Here is a 25,628-nt window from a genome sequence, read left to right as displayed (position 1 = left end):
GGCCCCGACGGAGGGAGAACGTTGTGGAGGTGGGAGCTGGCCCAGGAGGGACCGGCTGCCCGAGGGACCCGAGCTCCTCGTCGCACAAGTGTTCTAGTCGGGCCGGCCCCTAAGAGGCTCCTATATCGGGTGGGAGTTAAACTGGGACCCCGTGAGCAGGGCCTGTCCTGACCATCCCTCCGGCTTCCCCTGCCCAGTGCGTTGACTGACCTGGAACCACCTTCTCCATTCCCGAGTTAGGCCTCTGGACTGAGATCTAGAAACCTAATTCAGGCTCTGTCGGAGACCCAGTTACTTCTCTGAGCCTCAGTTTCCTTATTTCTAAAACGGTAGTAATTGTAATGGCTCCCCTTTCTCCTCTGAGAGTGTTGCAAGGTTCATATGAGGTGACTGATGTGCAGGTTGGACAGTCCTATAAGAACATAAACAGGCATTCCCATTCGTTGTAAATTAGTGCAACTTCTTACAAGGAAATTAGGCAGTGCCCTTCAGAATTAAAAACGAAGAATGAATTTGCTTCGGCAATTCTAGAAATATGTCCTACGGAATTAGTGGCCATGTGTGCACAAGAAAGTATATACAAGGGTACTTAAGCATTACTTGAAATGGAAAAAAAAAAACCAACCCCAGAACAATATAAATGTCCATCAGTAGATGACCACTTAAATCATGATGGGTTCCATAAAAGAGAATATGTGCTTATTTTAAAAATTAGAGCTTTCTGTACTGATGTACAGCTCTTCTGTGATATGAAAAAAATTTTCAAAATGCAGAATAGTACGTTACTATGCTTTAATTTATACTTAAAAAAGAATACACAAATGTATTTGATGACTTAAGCATGGAATGTCTTTGGAGGGCCTTAGAAGAAGCTGGTAACAACGGTTGCCTGTGAAGGATTGGAGGACAAGATCGGAGGGAGACGCTCTTTTCATTTTATATATTTTTTTTTTAAAACTGTTTTTTGCCCCTTTAGCAATTTGTATGAGCTTTGTCTATACATACAGTTCTTTTTCATTTCTCTTCTTTTTTGGCCATGCCACGCCTTGAGGGACCTCAGTTCCCCAACCAGGGATTGAACCCTTGGCCACAGCAGTGAAAGCCCGGAATCCTAACCACTAGGCCACCAGGGAACTCCCAGTGTTCATATAGTTCTTAATCATTTGTCTGTATTTTTTTTTTTTTTTTTTTTTGCGGTACGCAGGCCTCTCACTGCTGTGGCCTCTCCCATTGCTGAGCACAGGCTCCGGACGCACAGGCTCAGCGGCCATGGCTCACGGGCCCAGCCGCTCCACGGCATGTGGGATCTTCCCGGACCGGGCACGAACCCGTGTCCCCTGCATCGGCAGGCGGACTCTCAACCACTGCGCCACCGGGGAAGCCCCTTGTCTGTATTTTTGATGCAGATAATTTCCCCTCCAATTTTTGTTTTTCCTCGTGCTGAATTCTTCTCAGAATACTCCGTAGATTCTAGTGGGCCCCACAGCTCTGAGTTCCTGATTGGATCCTGCCTTCCCAGCTGCACGGACTGCAGGAGGGCAGGGCCCGACCTTGGCTTCCCTCCTGACAGTCACCGCCACTGTCCCCAAGCCCCGGCCCAGAACTGCTGAAAGGGCAGTCTGGGTGGGACTCATGGGTGGCTGTAGATGGCAGGCAGCCCTCTCGCTGCTCAGCAGGGTGGACCAGCCAAATGGATCAAGAATCACATCTGGCTTCTCTGTACCCCACCTTGTGACCCTGGGCCTGCTATCCACAGACAGGTACAAATGATTCCTCTTCTAGAGAGCATGTTGAGGCTGAATTCTGTCAGTGTACAGAGGACACGTACTGTTAAAATATCAAAGCAGGAGGTGGGGTCTAGGGATTTCCTGGTTTAATCCTTTTGTCTTACAGAAAGAAACAGAGACTTAAGATGAAGTAACTTGTAAGTGATACAGCTGGGGCTAGAACCCAAGTGTCCTGCTCCTCCGTCCACTAGGGTTAGAGCAGTGCTGGGGGTCCCACCAGGGTCTGGGTGAGAGATTCATTCCTAAAACTGGGCGTGAGGTCTCAATCAACAAGAACATTTGCTGCCAGCTCCTATCTGAGGCCTGCTTTGAGGGAAGGAGCTGCACTCACCCACTCCCAACCCCCAACCAAACTAGAGTGTTACAGGGCAGAGCATATGATCTTGGCAAGAGGGGAGAGAAGTGACAAAGATGGACCCACTTACTCTTCTTGAACATTGTAACTGAGCAGAAGGAACCCCTAGGCAGAGGGGAGGGCCCACCGAGGGTCCTTCCCTGGCAGTGATAGGCTGGCTTGGAAAGTCAGGCTGTCTTGCGTTGCAGCAAGAAGATTCTTGGGACCCAAAGTGTGCTCAAGAACTAGCATCAAGTGCCCAAAAGGAGAATTAGCTTCTGGGACGGGCTTGGTCCTGTCCACATAGGCATTGACAGCTTCCATTTCCTCATGGGTAACTCCCTTCCGCTGCCCCAACAGAGCCCAGCACCTGCTGTCCAGTGTAGACTTGTTCCCCTGCCGACCTGCCTGAGGGGGGCGGGGCAGCTAGCATTTACCCAGGCCCTGCCCCTGGAGATGAGGGAGATAGCGCCCACCTCCCCTCTTCTCTTCCCCATTCTTCCTCCCACCCCACCCCAAACACACCACTCCCCAATCGGGCCTGTCGCAAGATAACCTGGGAACTATGAAGAGACTGGAAGGGGTAAGGAGAGGCCACACTCCTTGTGCAACCAGAGAAAGAGTGGACCGACAAGCTTTATCATAAAATTGAAAACAATATGAAAATGTTTTTTCTTTCTAAGTACAAAGCCAGACACTATTAAGACTATGAAAAACTGGCCAGAGGCCATGAAGCTGAGAAAGAAGACTCTTTGGCGTAGTGCCCTGTGCTCCAGTGCAGTGCAGGTGGAGGGTGCTGGGGGCAGCAGCAGAAGACTCAGGCTGCTTATGGGGGGTGTGAGGGAGGCTGACCGGCCAGCCCCATCAGAGGGCTCTGGCTCCCCACTCCTCAGAAACTCCCACGTTTGGGGACTGAGGTTACTCTCGGCCTTTGGGGGCCACTGGTTCTCTGCAGAGCCCCAGGAGTGAAATGGGGTCGGGGGGATGAGGCAGACAGGAGTAGGGCAGGGAGGGAGCATTAGCCTTTCTGCACTGAGAAACTCTGTTTTTTATTCCATGGCTGCAAGTGTGTGTTTCAGGCAGCAGGTGAGAATGAAGCTAGGGTACTGTTGCCCGCAAAGGCACCTTCAGTCTCTCTACGACATCCCCAAATGTGGAGGAAATCTTGAGCCCTTGGACAGGTGGACATGGGTCTGAGACTTAAGGCTGTAGGTGCTGAGGCTGTAGTGACGGGAGTCTGGGGCCTCCTGGGGAGGAGCTAAGAGGAACGTGGACAGGCCGACAGGAGTGAGGGGTGCTCATCCCAGGAGCTGTGTCCTGGCACCTCTGTTTGTGTCTAGGGGGGCATGGGAATGTGTGTGGGCTCACACCTCGCCCTCCTCGCCACTGTCATCCACGCTGGGCTGCCTCACCACCTTCTGGTGCCTGGGTGTGGACGGACAGCCAGCCTTCCGCTGCTCCTGGAAGGCCCGGGTCCGGCTGGCCACCAGGGCGGCGCTGTTGAGGGCAACCACAGACTGGCGGGACTTCAGGGCAGGCCAAGGCCCCTTGCGGGCCTGGTGGCCTCCCTTGGCGCTTGAGAGCTGAGGGAAGGGCTGTGGAGGGTCTTCATCTGAAAACTCCTCTGGAGAGAAAACCTGGAAGGATGAGAGTATAAAGAAGATCACGGCGAAGTCGTTCCAAGGCAGGGGCACAGAGCACAGAGCCTAGAAAAGGGTAAATGCAGAGCATCTGTTGAGTGAATACCGAAAAAGCTACTACAGGTACTCACAGGTCAGAGAAGGGAAGGCAGCGCCCCAGCCCTACTGCCACTGCTCCTCAGCCCTCACCTGTCTGGCCCCCAGAAGCCCTCCTTAGCTCCCCTGCGCCCGCTGCGTCCTTGGGGTCCTCTCCTCCTCCTCTTGCCCCCCACTGCTTTGTACAGTCAGTCCCATGAGCCACAAGGGAAACATCTTCCGGGTGCCGGGCCCTGGGCTGGGTGCTGAGTGAGGACACCCTGCCTTTAGGAACACACACACCCACCCATCAACCATCTGTTCCTCCCTCCAGCCTTCCACACCCAGTGCCACCTCCTCCAGGAAGCCTTTCCCAAATGTTCCCGTCCTCTGTGAGGTGAGCTCTCCCTCCGGGTCAGCGACCTTGGACTCAAGTCACATGGGGGGCCTGATTTCCTAAGGCAAGGGCCAGGTCTTACACTTGTGCCCTGCAGCGCTTAGCACAGAGAGGCTGCTTAGCTACTCAGCCAGCACTTCAGTTGTGTGAGTGCGATGACCCCTCTGCACGCCATCCTTCGATGGGTTGCCCTTCCGATTGGGGAGGGGGTGCTGAGATCATCTTATCTACACCCATCTGGGGTCAACAGTTGGTTGTGCAGCTCCTGGCCTGGGGAGGATGCTCCTTCCAAGGCTGGGCAGCCCTGCCGCTTAGGTAGCAAGTCCTTGCGTCAGGCTGAGAGCTGCCTGCAGCCGCCAGCCTAGGGCTGGTTTGGCCATGGAGCCCACCAGATGGCCCTGTCCCGTGACTGCTCTCTAGCTCCCGTGGAAGGCAGCGCTCGCCTGTCCTCATCGGTTCTCCTCAGCTACTCTGAGGGGATGAAAAGGAGCTGCCCAGGGTGTGGTCCCCCTGCTCAGGTGCCCCCCGCTCAGGGCCAAGCCGAGCCCCACTCCTGGACTTTCTCCATCCTCCAGCCACCTGCCCCCTCCTCATTTTGGCCCCCCCTCTGCCTCAACCTGGGCTGCTTCCTTAGCCCCAGCCTCACCTCTGGCAGGTCACCGTCCCCTGAGGTGCTTTCCAGCTCTGAGGATGGCTCCAGGAGGCTGATGGACCTCATAACCCCGCGGAGGTTGATACGGGGCCGTGACCCAGGCTCTTCTTTTGGGGCTGCCTGGCTCTCCTCCAACCCCACCACATTCAGCTCCCCACTGCCCCCGGGTTCTGGCTGAAGAGGTGGGAACGGTGTAGAGACCTCGGGGGCCAGGGGCTCCTCTGGGGAGGCCCCACCCACTTTCTGCTCCCAGACATGGCTCTGCCGGCTGCGAGGGGGTGGCCCTGAGTCAGCTTCCAGTGACCCAGCCACAACCTCCAGCACCCACCCCCACCCACCCCCTTCCCCTTGTCCCCCACTCCGTACCTAGCAGTCAGGATGCCCTGGTAGGTCTGCAGCTGGCGCAGAAAGCCGGGGTTGGGGCGGGCGATGGGCCGTAGCTCCTGCACGTGGCGCAGAGCCTGCTCCAGGCTCCAGCCGTACTGCTTCATGGCGTAGGCGATCACTGTGGCGGCCGAGCGGCTGACGCCCATCTTGCAGTGGACCAGCACCCGGGTGCCCTGCGCTCTGTGGAGGCCCAACCGGGTCAGCTTCCCCTCCCTCTCCCCCGCCCCCTTGCCATGCTGTCAGTGTCGGGGAAAGGCAGGTAGGTAGGTGGTGGGCTCACCTCCCAGAGCAGAGGGGAAAGGAGGTTAAGGACCCTGAGGGCCAGAAAAGCTGAGGGCAGAGCAGGCAGGAGGAGGGCATGGGCCCCGGACGGCAGGAAGCTGGGATGGGGCGGGCGGAGGGGTGGGACGGCCCGACCTTGCAGCCTCCACAAAGCGGTGCGTCTCCTTCCAGTGGGGCAGCAGCTGGGCCGACTCCTCATCCCAGAGGCGCACGTTGTGGTAGGTGAAGCGCTCGGGGTAGAAGTTGTCAATCTCGCGGGCCATGTTCAAGATGTGGCTCACCCTGCAGCACGGGGCACAAGGCCAGGCTGACGTGGCCACGGGCACCAGGCCCGTTGGCCAGTGGAGCCGGCGGACCTGGGTGTTAGTTTTCTGGTTCTGAGGGTCCGGTGGGGGCGGCACAGTTGTGGTGGGAGGAGGAGATGACGGTGACCTTGAGCAAATCGGTTCACCCCACTGGGCTTGAGTACTGTCCCCCCTGGCCCGTCCCCACCCCACTTCCAGGTAGCTGCTGGGCGGCCTGCAACATGCGCCCTTCTGTTATCGTCAGAAGTCAGTTAGAGCAGGGCTTCGGAGTTCAGCTGAGATGGGGTGGATCTGCAGCAGCTGGATGACAAGGGTCACAGCAGGTTTCCTGAAAGCCCATGGTGGACAAGTGACAGGAGCCGTTGGGAGCGGGCAGCCAGGTCTCCTACGGGAGAGGGGCTCTCCCTTCTCCCAGAGACGTGGTCAGGCGAAGAGGGGCTTTTCCGCTTTACAGCTGGGGGAGGTTAAGAGGGGGCCAGGGAGCTGCCAGCAGACCAGCAGGGTAGCTTATTCCCCTGTCCCCACCTGAGCCCATATGAGGGGAACGGCCCCAGGGGCGGAGCTGGAAGCAGAGCTAGCTGCTGCTGAGAGGGTTCTGGGGGTTTCTGGCCAGGTTTCCCCACGGGGGAGGACAGAGGGCGGACAGTCCTGGGAGGGCTCGAAACCCTACCTGTTTCTCTGCAGCTCCTCCAGGTTCGCTGCGTTCCACTCTGAGCCCTGTGAGCACGGAGAGGGCGTCACTGGCCCTCTCCCCCAGCTGCAGCAGGCCCCACCTCCCAGCCCTCAGCCTGCAGCTCACCAGGTAGAGGTGGGGGAAGATGCGGGACGCCCGGTCTTGCTGGGCCATGAGGAGCAACATCTGGTTGTCGATGAAGTCGCGGTATTGTTGGAGAGGGCATCCCAGGCGCAGCTCCAGGGCCTGGCGGATCTGCAGGCAGGAGGGTGAGGAGAGGCTGGGGGTGCATTGTGAGGCTCCCGATGCCCCAGCCTTCCCTGGGGGAGGGAAGGGCCTTTGAGGACAATACTCTGTCCCATCAAGGCAGAGAAGCTGAGGCCAGGCACGTGGGAACAGCTTAGACAGCAGGAAAGCTAAAGTGGGAGGCTCCAAGGAGAGGGCCACTCTGGGGCCCAGCCGGAGGCCCCCACAACCAGGACCCCGCTCCCGCCCTGGTCCCCGGCACCCTGCCCACCTCTTTGGAAGTGATGCTCTCCAGGTCACTGGAGTCCAACACCTCCCACAGCTCAGCCCGGATCGCCTGCTCCATCTGCTCCTGTCCTGAGGGCCTGGGAACCGAGCCCATCAGTCCAGGGGCCCCTTCCCCGCTCTGCCGTGGCACAGCCCCCTCTCCTCCCCTCCCTGTACTGACCGGCCGGGCTCAATGCTGGGAGGCCGCAGAGACTCCAGGTCAGCCATGACCATCCACTCGTTGAGGCAGCTCTGGTCAGAGCTCAGTCTGTCCTGGTAGTGGCTGGCCCAGGCGAGGGCACTGCCCCCTGGCACAAGACCACTGCCTAGAGCCGCCTCACATGCCTGGTGCAACACCTGGAGTGTGGCCCTGGGACAGAGGAGAGGCTGGGTCACGCTGTCCTCCCTGCTGCCCCTACCCAGACCCTGAGCCATCTTCAAGACCCAGCCCCTTACCACATGGTCTGGATGCAGACTGGCTTGAAGATTCGACTCTGCCCACCAGATGTCACACTGAAGCCCCTGTGGGAGATCAGGTGGGGGTGGAACCCAGCTCCTGGCTCTGGGACAGGGCCGCCTGAGAGGCCTACCCACTAGCCACCTAAGGCTGGTCCTCAAAATATATACACATCATCTAAACTTCAAAATAAGCCCTGTTGCCAGATATGGGGCAGCTGAGGCCCAGAGCAGTTAGGTGACTTGCTCAGGATCACACGGTGAATCTCAAGTGGAGCTGAGAGTAGGCCCAGCCTAGAGTTCTGCAGTTGCTCCCCAGTACCCACCACACCCCTGCACACCCCCCCCATACATCACACTTAGTTATTCCACCCTCTGGCCCCTCTCCTTTCCCTTCCCTCCAGTTGCCCCCTCTTACCCGTCTCCATCTAGGTACACCTGGGTGTCACTCCAGAGAGGCAAGACCAGGCCTAGGGTGCAGCTGGGGGAGCTGGCAGGGACAGAGGGAAAGCTGTTGTCACCCAGCACCTCCCTTCCTTGCCCTCCTCCCTTCCTCTCCCTGCTCCCACCTGCTATCAGGGAAATCCACGCCCAGAAGGACTGTCTCATCCTGGCTCAGACGTTCTCTTGTGGAAACTACCAGCAGGTAGCGGAGCCTGGCGGGCCGGGCCGCCTCCAGCTGGGCTGCCTGGGGAAGATGGGAAGGGAAAAGCCCGGGGTCACAGTGACCCAGAGGACCCTGCTCCCCCCACCCCTACCTGACACACAGCCGGGTCTAGAACAGACCTGCCACCTGCTCCCTCCGCACCCATCCCTGTCTTCCCAGATACCAGATCAGTGGTTACAATCTAGTGGTTCCCAACTTTGGGATCTCATGGTCCAATAAAATGTTTAGAAAGATTCTTCTCAGAGAGGGTGTGTGTGAACAAAAGGGGAGAATGGGCATGACAGATTGCCCTTTTTTTTTTCTGCCTAGGAAGGAGGTTTAAGAAACACCTTTCCACTTGCCATTACCATAATTTGATTCAAGGAATGTTTTTCACCAAAGAACTATTAAGAACACAGTTTCACAATAAAGGATGGTGCTTCTGTGGAATTAATTCTGCCTTACAAAAAACTGACTGCATCTTGTTTTTCCCATTGCTGCAGTGAGATTGTTCCACAGGCATCTGGGAACTGGTCCTCACTTTCCCGCCTGTGTCCCATTCCCGCATGGGCCCCTCCAGCACATGAGCCCACGGTGGGTGCTCAGCAGGCCCCCCTGAGCACCAGTTTATTTGTGGGCAACTCACATAGTAAGGAAGGTCTTGTGCTGGTTGAACAGAAACCCGCCTCTGGGTAATTCCCAGCTCTTGGACCTAATCTGACCCTACAGGCTCACATCGGACAAACCTCCCCATCCTTTCCCAGCTCTTCAGAGACCCGAAGACATGGCCGGATCGCCCTGTTAAGACAACTCTAGCCGAAACAGCAGAGTCATCGGGGTTTGGGTAACCGCTACGCTCCCCAGGGGGCCCCCTGCTCTCACACCACTGCTCCCCAAACACACACACACTGGCCCCATTCCACCCTCTCCTCCCACCTGGGGAGTGGCTCTCTCCCCTTTCAGACGGCCAGAGGGCTCTGGACGGGGCCCTCACCAGGCGGATGTCGTCTTGTGGCCTTAGCAGCCCCACCATGAGGCGCAGGTGCTGACTCTGTTCCTGCTTCCTGAGACTCTGGGGCCCATGCCCGTCGTCTGTCTGGTCCCCGTGGGGCTGCTCCTCCCCGGGGGGGTCCTCCACTGGCTCAGAGCTGGCCTTGGCTGCATCTCCATCATCGCCTCCATCCTGCAGTCCCAGGACAGCCCCGCCGAGTACTGCAAAGCTCTGCCTGGCAGGGGAGCAGGGAAACCATGATGGCCCATCGTAGCTCTTAGGACAGGGGTGTGTCAGAATCACCTGGAGGGCTTGTTAAAACGTGCTGGACCCCATCCCCAGAGACTCAGTGGACCTGGAGTGGAGGCCTGAGAATGTGCATTTCTAACCAGTTCCCAGGTAATGCTGCCCCAGCACTTTGGGAAGCACTGCCTTGGGGGCTCTCAAGCCTCCAGCCCACCTGTTCTTGTCTGAGGAGGGGTGGAGGCTGCTTCCTTTTCCTTCCCACCTGCCTAACTCAGTAGATACTGTGAACCTGGTGGGGACTCAGGAGTCCTCAGGCCCTGCCGTCACACGCTGCCCACTGGCTCGTGACCACTGGCCACAGCCAGGTCCAGGACAGTGGGTGAAGGAGCTCCAACTGACCAGGGGGAAGATGAAAGCAAAGGCAGCCAGCTGTGCCCACCAGCTGTGCCTACTGGCAACACTGCCCCACATAGTACGTAGTGGGCTTTGGCTGCAAGTCCTCCAGGATGGCTGTGGCCAAGGCTGGCGGCTGGACAGAGGTGCGTGTGTTGGGAAGAGGTGCTCACCTTCGCTGGAGCCGGCTTCTGCGCTGGGACACCTGGTCCTGCTGAGAAAGCAGCCCCCAGAGTAGAGTGAAGAGGCAGGGAAGGATTCTCCTCTCCCCTGTCTCAGGGCTGCTGTGGTGGATGGTGGAGGGATCGCGCCCCCTCCGCGCACACCGCCCCTCCCCGCAGTGGGGAATGGAACCAGAAAGGGGGTCAGGTCCCCTTGGCGCTGCAGTCCACTCTCCACGTGGAGGCACTGGGGGAGCCCGGGCCCAGGTTCCGGTCCACCGGCCGGAGGTAAGGGGGCGGGGGGGGGGGGGGGGGGGGGTGCGGGCGGTCGCGGCTGGAGCGCCTGAGGCTTTGGCCCCTGTCTGGGCCCAGAGCGGGGTAGGGCCTCCGCAGGCGGTCACGGCTCCGGATCTCGCCTTGGTCCGAGTTCCTGATTGCCTCAAGATTCCCCCCCAACCCCTCCCCCCCACAGCCTGAGACTTGAAGTCCCCCTCCGCACACCCCCAGGCTTCAGGGGAGGCTGCCCGTGGACAGCAAACACTCCCCCAGGCCCAACTGGCAGCCAGCTGCGTGGGCAGGACCACAGCAGAGCCAGACTCACCGTGGGCCCCACAGGCGTGGAGTGGCCGCCGGCCGGGGGCGAGCGGCTGACTGTGACCAGGGCCATGGGACCAGACCGGGGGCACCTGGGCCGGCAGGGGCACAGCACCCTCCCGCAGCCCCACGGACAGTCCCTGCCCCGCAGGACCAGGAAGGAGAGTCCGGAGCCACCAGGGCCTGGCACCTCCTCGAGGGCGGACCTTAAAGGGCCAGACACCCGTCCAGCCTGACCTGAGGAGCCCGCAAACAGTGGCCACCGCCCCTCCCTTCGTGTCTCCACAGGTTCGGTCCGCCTCGTCCCCGCCCCCCGAAACACGTTGGGGGCGGGGCGCAGGTGCGGAGCCCGGCAACGGCGGCGGGAAGGGGCAGCCTACGTTGGGTTCAGGGTTCGGTCCCTCCTCACAGGAGGCGCCCCTGCCCCTGTCCTCCCTGCTCCGCCCAGTTAGGTCACCTGAGCTGTGCTCTGGGCCTCAACCGTTCTGCTAGCAGCAGAGATGGGACCTAGGGAGGAAGGACTGAGGACCCGGGTCTTGGAGAGAACCAGAACCCGTGGGTCTTAAGTGGGGAGCACCCCAAACTTCTTTCTCCTCGCCGGTTGGCCCTGGTGCTTCCACTCAGCATGAATCACTGAGAGACACTCGAAGCTTCAGGGGATATCAGGGTGGGTTTAGAACTAACCCCTGAGGCTCACAGCAGGTCCTCAGGGCCACCTCGGAGGTGAGCAGGGCAGGGCTGAGCAGGTTCACAGCGGCGGCAGAGGGAAGTGACTTGTCTAATGTCACTGCAGTAGAACCTGCCGGAGTCAGGTCAGGAACGCAGGCCTGGGGCGCAGGGCCTCCTCTGACCCGGCAGAGTCCGGAGAACCAGCCTCTCCCCGTCCCTGACACAAGCAGGGGTGGGTTCCCGGAAAGCCTGGCTGTGTGGCCGGAAGAACCGGGGTCTCCAGTAGGTGGGATAGGGCTCGGGGGAACTGACGTTCAGGGAGCACCTACTAGGGCACCTGACACCTGTCGGCTCATTTTACCCTCCCAGAAGCCCTGGGGGTGGGAGGCGGTCTCATTTACAGCTGAGGACACTGAGGCTCAGAGGGGCTAAGGGGACCACGGTCAGGATTCAAACCCAAGTCTAAGGCCATTGCCCACAGTGTCTCCCCTCGGTGCCCCCCAGCACTCCCCCCCCAGCCCCCCCCAATGAGCGGAGCAAGCCTGCTGCTGAGGGTCTCTTTATTTCCATCTCAGTCTCCAATGCACGCCCAGCCGCAGGGCTCCAGGCCCCAAGCCCAGCAGCAGCAGAGTGTCTATAAATAAATAAGTTACAAAAGTAGGGGGCGGTGCAGCCCCGGGCAGCCCTCCTGAGGGCGGGGCTCAGAGCTCCGTGAGCGAGCGCTGTAGGGTCCGCTGTAGGTCCTCCTCCTCCCGCCGCCCCCGCCGCTCCCACTCCGCCTGCTCCCGCGCAGACAGCTCCAGGGCCAGGCGAAGCTGCTCCTCAAAGCTCGGGGGCGCCCTGAGAGGGGCCCCCGGACCCTCAGGCTCTGTGGACATCTGCAGGCTTTCCTGGAGGGCCCTTCCAGGCGAGGCATGAGAGGGGAGAGCAGACCCATGAGCGCTAAGGCTGGGGAGGAGGCCGAGGGCTGGGACATGGCTGCAGAGGCCGAAGATAAGGACAGGGAGGCTGGGACCCGAGGACCGGAGACAAGAGACAAGGCCGGGCCCTGTCTCCCCATCCCTCGTGCCGCCCTCGCTGGTGGGCAGCACGGAAGATGGAGGGTGGCCTCAAAGAGGGTGTGGGGTCCTGGGGCCAGCACCTCCCTGCTACTTGACCCCACCAGCCAAGAACCCCCCCAGCCGGCAGGGTCCTCGAGGCAGGGCGGGGCTGAGACATGGACCTGGCAGGTCCCGGAGGGCCTCACCGCTCCAGCTGAAGCTGCTCCTCGTAAGCCGTGACCTGGGGAAGGTGGGCACCAGGCCGGGTGTTGGTCAGGGCTTCCCAGACAGTCACCTGCAGCAGCCAGAGCCCGGAGCTGTCACCTCTGCCACCCCTGCCCACGCCCGGGGCCCAGCTCCTGCCCGCACCCCACCTGCTCCGCCTCCGTGCCCGCCTCCAGCAGGCTCTGCTGGATGGCAAACTGCAGCAGGTCGTCGTCCTCGTCGCGAAGGGGCTCGCTGCGCTCTGCGCCCAGCACGCTGTACCCGTCGGGCACCTCAAACACGGCGGGGTCCACCTCACAGGGGAAGGGGCTCGCTGGGTGCAGCAGAGGGGTCGTGCTCAGCCCCTGGTGCACAGAGACCAGCGAACCTCACGGCCCCGCGCCCGCCCACGGCGGTACCTGAAGCTGCGATGGCAGAGCCGGGCGCCGGCACCCACACCGAGCTCAGGGGCTCGTCACAGCCACACAGGTTGCTGAAGGTGATGCGGGCGTTGAGCACGTGGAAAAGGGGGATCTCTGTGAGGAGATGTCGAGCCTGAGCCAGCCCTGCAGCCCATGCCCACCCCACTCCGGGGGCCCTCCTGCTGCCCGGCCCACCCTCTCACCAATCTTGACCGGGAAGCCGGGCGGGAGGCGCAGGGTGATGAAGTCCCGCAGCTTGGCAAAGTGAGCGTTGCTGATGGCCATCAGGTCGATGATGGGCATCACCTGGTCACCCAGGGAGAGCGGGTGCTCCTCGCTCAGCCACAGTGTTGCCTTGAACCTGCCCGGCCAACCGCAGGACGTGGGTCAAGGAAACTCTGGTGGCCCCTCTGCTAAGGCGCACCTACTCTGGACATCTGCCTCTACTGCTCTCCACCTGGCCTGGGGGACCCTCTTCTCTGCTCAGCTGCTCCTGCCTGCCTCCCCCAGGAGCTCATGTCCTTCTGGCCCTACAGCCTGAGCTGCCCCCCGGCCCTGGGCTCAGGCTGGGCCCCGGGCGCTCTGTGCCAGCTCAGCTCTCCTGGACGAGGAGGGCAGGGCTGAGCTCCTGGCTTCAGTCCCGCCTCGTCCACAGCCCTGCCCTCCTCCTCGGCCCACAGCCAGCCAGCACGTCGCACTTCACCGTACTCTGGGGTCCCGCACAGCCCGACAGTTCGGGACCGCACTGCTGGGGTCGCATCCCAGCCCCGCTGCTGCGTGGCTGAGGGAGTCCACGTGAGGTTCCTGGCACAGTGCTGGGCCCACCAGACGCACTAGAAGTCACGGCTCATCAGAGCCTCACAGCACCTTTGTGAGCAGGTGGCCAAAGGCAACTGTTCTCGTTTTACTGAGGGGGAGGACAGACTCTCAGAGGGGAAGGTGATTCCTTGGGCCACGAAGCCAGGAGGTGTTAGAGCCGCGTGCCCTTCCTGTCTGCCACAAGCTGGCCCCCAGCAGGTGCTCGTTCAGTTGAACAGAAAACCATACATGGGTGGTGCTGCCCATTCATTCGTTCACCAAGAAGAGCGACCAGTCCTCTGAGCCAAGCCCCGAGCTGGGTGCCAAGGACCATGGCTAAAGCAGACCTGGCCCGGCCCCCAGGGAGTGAGTCGAGAAGGCAGCCAGCTGGGTGAGTGAGTCCCCCACTCCAGGGGGCCCTGTGTGTGACAGGGTCTGCAAGGGCTCGGGGGCACCAGGCAGGGTCCCCTGTCCCAGAGGGAAGCCCCCCGCCAGCCCCCAGACCTCACCTCTGTACTTTGCTGGACATCTCAATGGGGCGGCCGATGTTCCTCGACTCCAGGCTGAAGTTGGGGTCAAAGTACTCGTCGGGGGAAATGGCGGTGGGGTTTGTGGGGCTGGCTGCCTGCTGCACAGGAGCCTGGGTGGCCCCGGGACCAGGCTTAGCGCTGGGGAGGCGCCGGCCCGGCCCCGCTCAGTGGGCCCTGCCAGTCGGCCCCCAGCCCCCGGCCCCCAGTCCCGGCTCACCCCATTGTGGGAGGAGTGCTGCTGGGCCATCCCAAGGAAGGACTGGAATGGAGTCTTCCCCCCTAAGGAGAAGGGGTGGAGCCCATGAGGGGACCTGGGGCCACTGCCCCCAGACTGCCCACACCTAGCCTCCACCCTGGGAGCCTCCCCTGTGGTGGAAGGCGGAGCAGACGGGAACGGGGAAGCCTTCCAGCTGGTCCCAGATACTCTGGCCCTGACCCCAGATCAGGGTGACCACCCCGTACGGTGTGACTGGGCAGCAGGCAGGCGCACCTGGGTTTACCTTTGCTCCTCGACTTGTCCTGATCGGAGAGGTGCTCCGTGCGTGTGCGTGTCACCAGCTCCACATTGGTGGCGCTGTATACCTGGGGAGCAGGGGGGACACAGGGGGAGCTGGGGGCTCAGAGCCTGCTGCCCACACTCAGCCTCACCAGCACAGGACCCAAGTCCTCCTGTCCCCAGGGACAGATAGGATCTCACTCCCCACAGTGGAGGGGGTGGGGTCTGAACCCCGGGAAGTCACTAATGAGGGTAAAATGCTCCTGGCTTCATCTCGGTGATCCGGGTAGGGGCCCGTGCTGTGGGTAATCCCTGCGTGCTCAGCAGGGGCTGGGCACTCGGGCCCCACTGTTCCCATGGCCACACAGGGCATCCGGAGCCCACGGGCTGCTGGGTCTCCCTCCACACAGGGTGGATGTGGAGAAGGGGCAGATTTCCTGGGCCTCGTCTCCTACCCCAGCTCCCACCACTAGCCTCTCCTGCCTTGGCCTCGTAGCCGCTAACGGTTTCCATCTTCTCAGACCGCCAGCCCCAGATACCACATTTGTTCCTGAAACAGACCAAACAGGAGCTCATGAGGACCCACACCCCCCAACTCTGGCCAAAGTCGTCCCTTCCAAAGACCCCCTCCAATTTGCCTTCCTGCTGTGAAACACACAGGGGCCTTGAGGAGGCTGCCTGGACAGCTGGGGACAAATGAACAGAGGACTGAGGACTAGAAAGTACTGGGGAATTATTAATTTTTGCTAGGTGTGATAATGGCGTTGGGGCTTGGTTTAAAAACATCCTTATCTGTTAGAGTCACACGCAGAAGCATTTACTGTTGAAATGATACGACATCTGGGACGTGCTTTAAAATAGTTGGGGGAAAAAGAAAACAGGAAAAAAGTGAGGAAGGGTAGATTCAACAAGATGGGCAAAATGTTGGGAACTCCCTGGCGGTCGAGTGGTTAGGACTCAGCGGTTTCACTGCTGAGGGCCTGGGTTCGATCCCTGGTTGGGGAACTAAGATCCCACAAGCCGTTCGGCGTGGCCAAAAAAAAATTTAAAAAAAAGATTGGCAAAATGTTGATAAATGCTGAAGTTGGGTGATGAGAACATCATACTAGTCTCTCTTCTTTCATATGTGCTTGAAATTTTCCATAATAAAAATTTAAAAATAAAGCTATGTCTGATTCAACAATAATAGTTGGAGATTTCAGCACCCCACTTTCAATAATGGATAGAACAAGCAGACAGAAGATCAACAAGGAAACAGAAGACTTGAACACGCTACGAACTAGACTTGATAGACATCCTTAGATCACTCCACCCAACAACAGAATACATATTCTGCTCAAGGGCATGTGAAACATTCTTCAGGATAGACCGTGGGCTCGGCCATAAAAGAGACCTCAATACAACTGAAAGGACAGAAATCATACACAGAATGTTCTCCAATCACAACTGAATGAGGGCTTCCCTGGTGGCGCAGTGGTTGGGAATCCGCCTGCCACTGCGGGGGACACAGGTTCAAGCCCTGGTCCGGGAGGATCCCACGTGCCGCAGAGCCATCTGGACCCGCGAGCCACAACTACTGAGCCCACGTGCCACAACTACTGAGGCCTGCGCGCCTGGAGCCTGTGCTCAGCAACAAGAGAAGCCACCACAATGAGAAGCCCACTCGCTGCAGTGAAGAGCGGCCCCTGCTCACCGCAATTAGAGAGGGCCCGAGCGCAGCAGCAAAGAGGCAACGTGGCTAAAAATAAATAAATAAAATAAATAAATAACAACAACAACAAGAAAGCAACCTTAATTAAAAAAAAAAAAACTGGGCTTCCCTGGTGGCGCAGTGGTTGAGAGTCCACCTGCCGATGCAGGGGACATGGGTTCGTGCCCCAGTCCAGGAGGATCCCACATGCCACAGAGCGGCTGGGCCCGTGAGCCGTGGCCGCTGAGCCTGCGCGTCCGGAGCCTGTGCTCCGCAACGGGAGAGGCCACAACAGTCAGAGGCCCGCGTACCGCAAAAAAATTAAAAAAAGACAACAACAAAAAAACTGAATGAAATCAGAATCAGTAACAGAAAAAAGATGACTTGGGAAATTCATGAATATGGGAAGAGTAAACAACATACTCCTAAATAACCAATGGATCAAAGAATAAATCAAAAGCAAAATCAGAAAATACTTTGAGATGAATGGAAACGAAGATACAACATACCAAAACTTATGGGACACAACTAAAGCAATGCTGAGAAAGAAACTTATAGCTGTAAATAACTATATTAAGAAAGAAGAAAGATCTTATATCAATAAGCTAACCTTCCATATTAAGACACTGGGAAAAGAGCAAAGTAAACCCACAGCAAGCAGAAGGAAGGCAATAATAAATATTAGAGTGAAAATTAATGAAATGGAGAATAGAAAAACAATAGAGAAAATCAATTCAACCAAAAGCTGGTTCTTTCAAAAGATCAATGGAATTGACAAAGAAGGAAGACTCAAACTACCAGAATCAGAAATGAAAGAGGGGGCATTACTACTGACATTACAGAAATAAAAAGGATTATAAATAAAAGAATATGATGAACAATTGTACCCCAACAAATCAGATAATTTAGATGAAGTAAACAAACCCTAGAGAGACATAAACTACCAATACTAACTCAAGAAGAAGTAGATAATCTAACAGACTTGTAACAAGTAATGGGACTGAAGCAGTAAAAACAAAAACAAACCAAAAAGTACCCACAAAGAAAAGCCCAGGCCCAGATGGCTTCACCAAAGAATCCCACCAAACTTTTAAAGAAGAATTAATACCAGTTATTCACAAACTCTTGCAAAAAATAGACAAGGAGGTGACACTGCCTAACTCATTCAATGAGGCATTGTCCAGATACTAAAACCAGGCAAAGACATGACAAGAAAACCATAAACCATTACCTCTTAGGAATATGGACACAAAATAGTAGCCGACCAAATCTAGCAACACATGAAAAGAATGATACACCACGACAAAGTGAAATTTATCCCAGGGATACGGGGTTGGTTCAACATCTGAAAATTAACTGATAGCAACACATATCAATAGAATAAAAATAAAAGTCACGTGATCATATCGATAGACACAGAAAAGGCATTTGACAAAACCCAAACCCTTTCACAATAAAAACACTCAACAAACTAGGAACAGAAGGCAACTTCCTTGGCCTGATAAAGCATACCCACAACTAATGTCACACTTAATGATGAAAGACTGAATGCTTTCCCCCTTGTTTCTTTATCAGAAACAAGATAAAGATGTCTGTTCCTGCCACTCCTATTCAACATTCTACTGGAGGTTCCAGACAAAGCATTTAGACAAAAAAAAAGGAAATAAAAGGCATTCGGATTAGAAAGGAAGAAGTAAAACTATTAACAGATGACACGGTCTTACATATAAGAAATATGAGGAATCCACTAAAAACCCATTAGACCTAAAAAATGAGTTTGACAAGATTGCAGGATGTAAGATCAATATATAAAAATCAATTGTATTTTTATAGATTTGCAATGAACAGTTCAAAAATGTAATCAAGAAAACAATGCAATTTATAACAAAAAGAATAAAATACTTAGAATAAATGTATTTACTGTAAGTGTAAAACTTATACTCTGAAAACTACAAAACATCATTGAAAAAAAATTAAAGATCTAAAACGGAAAAATATCCAACGTTCATGGCAGAAGACTTAACATTATTAAAATGGCAACACTCCCCAAACTGTTTTACAGATTCAACACAAACACTATCAGAATCCCACCTGAATTCTTTGTAGAAATTGACAAGCTGAATCTGGAATTCATATGCAATTTCAAGGGACCCACCCAGAATACGTAAAATAATCCTGAGAAAGAAGAACAAAGTCGGAAGACTTATACTTTCCAATTTCAAAAACTTACGACAAAGCAACATGTGATTAAGACAGTGCACAAAGAGAGTCATACAGACCAGTGGAATAGAACTGAGAGTCTAGAAATAAACCCATACATCTCTGGTCAACTGATTTTTCCACAAGGGTGCCAAGACAATTCAATGGGAATTAACAGTCTTTTTAACAAACGGTGCTGGAACAAGTGGATAGTCACATGCAAAAGAATGAAGCTGAATCCTTACCTCCCACCATATACAAATATTAACTCAAAATAAATCAAAGAGCTAACTGTAAGAAAACTACAAAACTTTCAGAACAAAACATAGGGGAAAATCTTCATGACTTTGGATTTGGCAAAGTATCGTTAGATATGACACTAAAAGCACGAGCAACAAAAGGAAAAATAGATAAAGTGGACTTCATGAAAACTAAAAACTTTTGTGCTTCAAAGGACACCATCAAGAAAGTGAAAAGACAACCCACAGAATGGGAGGAAATATTTGCAAATCATGTAGCTGATAAGGGATTTCTACCTAGAACATACAAAGAACTCTTGTAACTCAATAATAAAAGATAACCCAATTTTTAAAATGGGCAAAGGGGGACTTCCCTGGTGGCGCAGTGGTTGGGAATCCACCTGCCAATGTGGGGGACACGGGTTCAACCCCTGGTCCGGGAGGATCCCACATGCCGCGGAGCAGCTTATCCCGTGCGCCACAACTACTGAGCCCGCGCTCTGGAGCCAGCGAGCTGCGACTGCTGGGCCTGCAGGCCACGACTACTGGGCCTGCGGGCCACGGCCCTCAGCGTGCACCTAGAGCCCGTGCTCCGCAACAAGAGAAGCCGCCGCAATGAGAAGCCCATGCACCCCGGTGAAGAGTGGCCCCCGCCCGCCGCGGCTGGAGGGGGCCCGCGCGCGGCAACAAAGACCCAATGCAGCCAAATTAATTAATTAATTTTTGAAAAAGATAAAATGGGCAAAGGATCTGAATAGACACTTCTCCAAAGAAGATATACAAACGGCCAATAAGCACATGAAAAGATGCTCAACATCATTAGTCATTAAGGAAATGTAAATCAAAACCACAGTGAATACCACTTCACACCTGCTAGGATGGTTATAACACCAAAATAAATAAATAAATAATGAGCAGTAAGTGTTGGTGAAGATGTGGAGAAATTAGAACCCTTATATACCGCTGACTGGAATGTAAAATGCTGCAGCCCCTTTGGTAAATAGTCTGGCAGCTCTTCAAACAATTAAACATCTGTGTTTAATTACCACATGTCACCACAGGACCTAGCAATTCCACTCGCAAGTAAATACCCAAGAGAAAGAAAATGTATGTCCACACTAAAACTTGTACACTGACGCTCAGAGCAGCATTCTTCATAGTCAAATAGTCAACAGTCAAAAGGTGGAAATAATCCTTATGTCCATCAATGGACGAATGAATAAACAAAATGTGGTATAGTCGTGCAGCGGACCTGGCCATAAAAAGGAATGTAGCAGTTACACGCTACAACTTGGCTGAACCTTGAACACATGACGCTAAGCAAAAGAGGCCAGTCACAAAAGACCACACATATTGTATTATTCTATTCATATAAAAATCCAGAACAGGAAAACCTATAGAGACAGAAAGTAGATTAGCTGGGGGGGAGGGGATTGTTGATTGTTAAAGGCAGTTGATTGGGAGTTGATTGTTAAAGGGTACAGGGTTTCTTTCTGAGGTGACGGAAATGTTCTAAAATTGGACGGTGGTACCGGTTACGTATCTGTGAAGATACTGAAAACCACTGAACTGCATACTTTAAATAGGTGAACGGTACAGTATACAAAATTATATCTCAAGAAAGCTGTTTTTTGAAAAAAAGTGTTTCTGAAGTCTGTTATTGGAACTGGGGCACATGTTGTCAGAGAAATAACACCCTGCCGGAAGGGTGGGCTCCTAGGCTACCCACAAAGGACTCTGGCCCAGACACAGCTGCACCGCTGAGAAGCCGACCTTGCTGCAAACAGCTGCCCTGCACGGCAGCCTCAATCCTCGTTTTTATGGGAAACACGTGAGGTCAGAAGTCAGGAAACTGGGGACTCCCTGACCCAGCCTCCTCCCAGGGAGACAGCTGCCAGTATAGACAGGCGTGCAGGAGGTGGAAGGTGCCACAGGACCCAGGACCAGCAGGTGGTCCAGAAGAGACACCGGGTCTGCAGGGACCCCCCTCCCCCTCCCGAGCAGCCTCTGCGAGGGGCTCAGCCTCCCAGAAGCCTGAACTAGAGGCTCGAGGGCACTACCCACGGTGTGGCCAGGGCCCAACTAACCTCTCGAAGGCCACATTGCGAGTGTCCAGGTGGGTGGAGACGATGGGAGAGGTGAGGCGACTGGCCACATGCTCCTCACTGGGCCGCATGGTGGCCAGCAGCGCTTCAGGCTCGTGCAGCGTGAGCCCCAGTGTCTCCGTGTGCACCAACTGCCGGTCGTGGTCAACTTCCATCACCAAGGCTCCCGCCTCTGCCAGCCGGCGCGGGGGTGTGAGGGGGACGAATAAGTGCCAGGACCAGACAGTGGCCAGAGGGCTATCGTGGTGCCCTCAGCCACCTCCTGCCACGGGGTGTGGCCTCAGCCTCTGGACGCCCTCCACCCCGACCTCCATTTACACATCTGGAGACAGAGACAGAGGACAGCACTGTCCTCACAAGCCACGGGAGAACCTGGGGGCCCTGGTCTGCTGCGTGCCTGCAGGGAGCCCCCCAGAGCTCACCCTGGCCCTTGAAGATGAAGCTCCTCCGGCCGCGTTGCCAGGTCATGTGCTCAAAGCCCAGGAGGCTGGTGTCCACCCGCAGGTTCTCACCCCGCTTCCACACGCGATACACGTCACTCGGGCACATCTTGGACACGAGGGGCACTGCAGGAGGCACAGAGGTCACCAAGGTTCTTTCCCAACGGCCCCAGCCCAGGCCCCTGAGAGCCAAGAGGTCCCCACTCACCCCAGCTGGTGAACTCCCACTTCATCTCCACGTAGAAATCGGGGGCCTGAGATAGACCAGAGCACCGATCAGGGCCCTGCCTGCAGCAGGGCCCAGCGGGCCTGGGAAGCCCCTCGTCCACAGGCCCCCTTCTGGAAGCCCAGCCCTTCCCCAACCAGGGATCAAACCCAGCCCCCCACAGTGAAAGCACGGAGTGCCAACCAGGGAATTCCCTCAGTGAGGTGTGATGTGCCGCCGTGGTCCAGCTTTGCCCCCAACCCAGCCAAACCCCACCCAGTAAAGGGTGGGCCAAGTGGGGCCTGAAAGGTCTGCAAGTCATCAGGCTATAAGCATCTGCAAGCCTGGGGCCAGGCTCAACCTGGCCACTAGCCCACTGGGGGTCCCTGGCGGAGCTTCTGCCCCATCTGGATCCCAGAGTCCTCATCTGCAAAGGGGGCATAGTGACCCCCTGGGGCCCTGCCCCCGGGGTGGAGGGCACAAGGTAGTGTGCTCTCCCAGTGGGGGCCCCCTACCCACCCACTGTGTGCTTTGAGAATGGTGGACAGGAGTCCAGGCCGCATCTGCTAAGTTGGATGAAATCCGCCTTTCAGTAAATCTGCATTAACCAGGAGACCCATGATCTAAAGCTCTGTTGAGATTTCTAGCACTAGAGGACCCTCTATGCTGGCAAAAGGCTTTCTCTCCAAAAGGAGAAAAGCCTCATCCACGTGGGCCTGGTCGCCTCTCTTTCCTACATCACCCTGGGTTGGGGTCAAGAGAGAGGGACCTCACTGACAGTGTCAGGAAAGCATGCTGCACAGGCTGGGTGCCCTTCCAAGGCCAGGCCCGGCAGGGTTACCCCACATAGTCTGTCACGGTCCCCTCCATGGCGCCCCACACCCCCCTTACTGGCCACACCTCTACGTCCTGCTGTACCTGGCGGAGTTTGTTGAGCAATTCCGGAATGCCAGCCAGCCTCTGCGTGGCCCTCTGGTAGTCCCGATACTGAAGTACCAGCTGCACCATCTCAGGGTCCCCAGTGCTGACTGCCTCCTGCAGGACTGGGGGCACTGGGCTGCTGAGGGGAGCTCTCTAGATGGCTCCAGGCCTGGCCATTCACTCCCACACACCACCACCACCACCCCCCGCTGCCAGCCTCAGGGGAGCCCCTTTGCCCTCTGCAGTACCTGCCCAGCCCTGGCAGCTCTCTTTGCCCACGTTGGCATTGTGTCGAAGGAGGACTCTCACGGACTCCAGGTTCCCCAGGGACACGGCCAGCTCCAGGGGGGTGCGCCCCCGGGGGTCTTCCTGTTCGATGTCGTGCTGGGGGAGATGAGACACTCAGCACAGGGCAAGTAAGGAGAGGCCAAGGCAAGAAGGCCACTGGGATGAACAGGGTTGGGAGTCACTGCAGGAAATAAGGACAGCACACAGGTGGTGGAAATGGCAAAGGGTGGCCTGAGTGTCCTGGCAAAGGAGGAGAGGGGGTAGGTGGGAAGGGCCTGCCCACCTCTCCTGCCCTCTGCGAGGGACAGAGCTGGGGGCCCGGTGGTGGTGGGCAGGGGTGGGGGTGGGGTGGGGGGAGGGCCTGGTCTGGTAGAGGTGCAGCTGCCGATGTCAAGAGTTTGGACTGACTTGGGGACCAGGACCGGGCTGCTTTTCTCAGACTGGCTTAGGGGTGGTGCGGCGCGAGTTCGGAGGCTGGATGCAGTGTGAAGTGGGGAGACCGACAGGGCAAGGCCCAGCGCTGGGAGCCGAGGTCAGAAGCCCAAGCTCGAGGGGCAGGTGACCTCTCTTCTGGGCCGGGAAGAGGGAGCCGGGCAGGCGGCCTCCCGATGCAGACCACAGATTTGGGTGGGGGACCAGGAGGACGGCCCGGGCGCCCGATGGGCCTCACCTGGCGGCTGTGCAGCGCGGCCTCCAGTTCGCGGTGCCGGTTCGCCCAGACTAGCCGATGCAGCGGGAAGGTGGGGCCCGGGCCTGCCATGCTGGGCCTCAGCGCCTCATCCCGGGCGGGCCGGCGGGCGCGGCGGGGGCGGCCCGGCTCCGCCTCGGCTTCGGGCCTGGAGCGGGCCCTTCGCCTCCCGTCCGCGCCGAGCCGGAGCAGTGCCCACCGCAGCCCCCGCGCCCCCGCGGCAGTGGCGGCAGCGGCGGCGGCGCAGGCAGACGGGAGGGCGGGTTCGGCGGGCTCGGCGGGCGGGGCTGCGCCGAGGCGGGGCGGGGCGTCGGGCCTGGCGCGCCCTTGCTTCGCAGCCGCAGAAACCTCAGCCCGGCCGGCACTCGCCGGGGGCGGGCGAGGGGTGCTGCCCAGCAGCCCTGGTGGCCACGTGCGCCAGGGCAGAAGCCAGGACCTGCGTCTCAGCCCGGGTCTCAGCCGGGAAGGGTCTGCGGAGGGCGTTCCGGAGGGCGGGGCCTGGATGCAGCTCCGCCAGCGCCCGGCAGGGGCCGTCTCAGACACGGCGCAGACCCATCCTGGCGGGTCCGGAAGGGGAAGGAGGGAGTCCGGAGACTGGGCGGTTCGGCGAGGGGCGGGGCCGGGGTCCCCGGGACGTGAGCGCGAGTGTGCGCGTGCGTGCTCAGCGGGCCGCGGGCCGGTGGCTCTTGGGGTACGCGCGTTTCCCTGGCAGTTCCTTGCCTGTGACCCCGTGTTCTTACCCAGACCCCGCGGTTACAGACCAGGCCTGTGTGTGCGGGTGGGATGCGAGGTGCGGGCTTGCCTCCCCATCACCTCTGAGATGCCCCTAAGTGCTGACCAGCTTAGCCTGAAGCACCTTTCTCAGGGACCTGGGCCAGTGTATGCTGCCGGCACACCACAGGCTGGACCTTGCCCTGGGGTGGGGGGTGCACTGGAGTCAGGAATGGGGGTACGGGGGGGTGGGGGAGCAGGCCTGGCTAGCTCTAGGTCTTCTGGAGGGCTGTTCACCGTGAGTGGCTGCTTTCATCCATCGCGTACATCCCTTTTGCAGAGGCTGCACTTTGCTGCCAGTGTCAGGAGAGGAAGGAGAGTTTCGAAATCAGGGCCAGCCCCTCCACCCACACCGGAACCAGGGTGCAGGCCTCCTCCGTTGGTTGAGCTCCGGTGTCCTTACCCTGGCCTTAGCCTGGGTTTTGGTGAGGCAGTGGCCAGGCTTGGCCAAGGCTGACCTTCTGGTTTCAGTCTCCCTATTTAAAAAATGACCAGATAGTTTGATGTAGATGTTTGAGCTGCGTCTCTGGGCTGGGAGGCCCTAGTTGCCATTTTCACCCTGCCCTCTCACTGTGGCCAGGTGGCTCCTGTGCTCTCTGGGATCACTTTGCTACCCTACGGTGTGGTGTCATCAGGTCATTGTAATGTCCTTGGGTCTAGGACAGCTTAAAGGCCTCTGAATGTCCAGAACTCTAAAATCAGTCCCTGCCGGCTGCCTCTGCTGCAGCCTTCTCTAGCCTCCATCTTCCTTAAAAGAGGCTACCCTGTCTCCAAGCCCTCTTCACCCCAAATCTAACGGGACTGTCTCAGGCCCAGCCTCTCCTGATTTCTGCGGCCTTAGACATAACTCCCCCCCCCCACCCCCAGCCCTTGACTCCTAATTCCACTGTCTTCTCAACCCTTTCCCGGGGCCCCTGTTGTCCCTCCCCGACTCCCAGTCTGGCTTCTCCCAGCTGAAAGCCTGTCTGTTCCCACTGTCACCCTGATGCCACCTCCAGGACCACATTTCAGCTCCCTCTGGGACACCTTTGTGCCTGATGTCCCATGCAATCCATCAGCAGTTTCCAAACCACATGCAGCCACATTCACCCTCTTCCCTTCCGGCCAGCTCTGCTCCCTGGCTGTCGTGACTCTGAGTGATAGCACAGGCCTCCTGCTGTGCCATTTTGGACTCCCACTTCTGTCTCGTCCCCAGGTCCCGCCCATTCCCACTGGGCCACGTTCTTCCCATCTGACCCCTTTGCATCTCTTCCTTTACCACCACCATCATTATGACATCTCTTCCCTGGACAGAATCAGTGGCCCTTCACCCGTCTCCCTGCCTCCTGTCCTTCACCTCCTTCCACACGTCCTGCCTGTGGTAACAAGCAACTTGTTCTACAGCCAGCTCT

General features: G+C 57.3%; 2 protein-coding genes across 6 annotated transcripts; both read right to left on the bottom strand.

The window, feature by feature from the left end:
• Positions 1–1,162: 1,162 nt before the first annotated feature.
• On the bottom strand, positions 1,163–11,191 carry SSH3 (slingshot protein phosphatase 3). Of its 2 annotated transcripts, none has more exons than XM_033861232.2 (14): positions 10,540–11,191; positions 9,951–9,991; positions 9,142–9,373; positions 8,071–8,189; positions 7,920–7,991; positions 7,502–7,567; positions 7,227–7,415; positions 7,050–7,143; positions 6,659–6,787; positions 6,530–6,576; positions 5,690–5,836; positions 5,252–5,452; positions 4,880–5,153; positions 1,163–3,758 (listed from the first exon to the last, which is right to left on the bottom strand). In XM_033861232.2, exons 1-14 carry the CDS (start codon positions 10,603–10,605, stop codon positions 3,486–3,488), a joined length of 1,950 nt encoding a protein of 649 aa, XP_033717123.1. In that variant the 5' UTR covers positions 10,606–11,191; the 3' UTR covers positions 1,163–3,485. The 2 variants fall into 2 exon arrangements, with proteins under 2 accessions (XP_033717123.1, XP_033717124.1); XM_033861233.2 differs by having other exon boundaries at positions 9,951–9,988.
• A 553-nt stretch (positions 11,192–11,744) lies between these two features.
• ANKRD13D (ankyrin repeat domain 13D) lies at positions 11,745–23,968 on the bottom strand. 4 transcript variants are annotated; one of them, XM_033861228.2, is made up of 15 exons: positions 23,449–23,968; positions 22,739–22,874; positions 22,488–22,612; positions 21,573–21,618; positions 21,347–21,490; positions 20,907–21,096; positions 15,175–15,241; positions 14,696–14,777; positions 14,413–14,474; positions 14,175–14,305; positions 13,071–13,228; positions 12,865–12,981; positions 12,616–12,779; positions 12,448–12,536; positions 11,745–12,179 (listed from the first exon to the last, which is right to left on the bottom strand). In XM_033861228.2, the coding sequence occupies exons 1-15, from the start codon at positions 23,536–23,538 to the stop codon at positions 11,903–11,905; spliced, it is 1,878 nt and encodes a 625-aa protein (XP_033717119.1). In that variant the 5' UTR covers positions 23,539–23,968; the 3' UTR covers positions 11,745–11,902. The 4 variants fall into 4 exon arrangements, with proteins under 4 accessions (XP_033717119.1, XP_033717120.1, XP_033717121.1 ...); XM_033861229.2 differs by having other exon boundaries at positions 12,448–12,482; XM_033861230.2 differs by having other exon boundaries at positions 11,745–12,101; positions 23,449–23,966.
• Between the last annotated feature and the right edge of the window lie 1,660 nt (positions 23,969–25,628).

Source organism: Tursiops truncatus, chromosome 8 (assembly GCF_011762595.2).
Source record: "Tursiops truncatus isolate mTurTru1 chromosome 8, mTurTru1.mat.Y, whole genome shotgun sequence".
Taxonomy (NCBI): Eukaryota; Metazoa; Chordata; class Mammalia; order Artiodactyla; family Delphinidae; genus Tursiops; species Tursiops truncatus.
The sequence above is the reverse complement of the archived record's forward strand: the minus strand, read 5'-3'. Positions and strand labels throughout refer to the sequence as shown.

Excerpts from the sequence above, each read along its gene's own strand:
- SSH3 (XM_033861232.2), bottom strand. The coding sequence starts at position 10,605 with ATGGCCCTGGTCACAGTCAGCCGCTCGCCCCCGGCCGGCGGCCACTCC. Across the intron at positions 5,837-6,529 it reads GAGGAGCTGCAGAGAAACAG|GGTGAGCCACATCTTGAACA; the intron begins GTAGGGTTTCGA and ends CCCGTGCTGCAG. Across the intron at positions 5,453-5,689 it reads CGCTTTGTGGAGGCTGCAAG|AGCGCAGGGCACCCGGGTGC; the intron begins GTCGGGCCGTCC and ends GGGCCTCCACAG.
- ANKRD13D (XM_033861228.2), bottom strand. The coding sequence starts at position 23,538 with ATGGCAGGCCCGGGCCCCACCTTCCCGCTGCATCGGCTAGTCTGGGCG. Across the intron at positions 21,619-22,487 it reads TGCTCAACAAACTCCGCCAG|GCCCCCGATTTCTACGTGGA; the intron begins GTACAGCAGGAC and ends GGTCTATCTCAG. Across the intron at positions 12,982-13,070 it reads CGGCTTCCCGGTCAAGATTG|AGATCCCCCTTTTCCACGTG; the intron begins GTGAGAGGGTGG and ends ATCTCCTCACAG.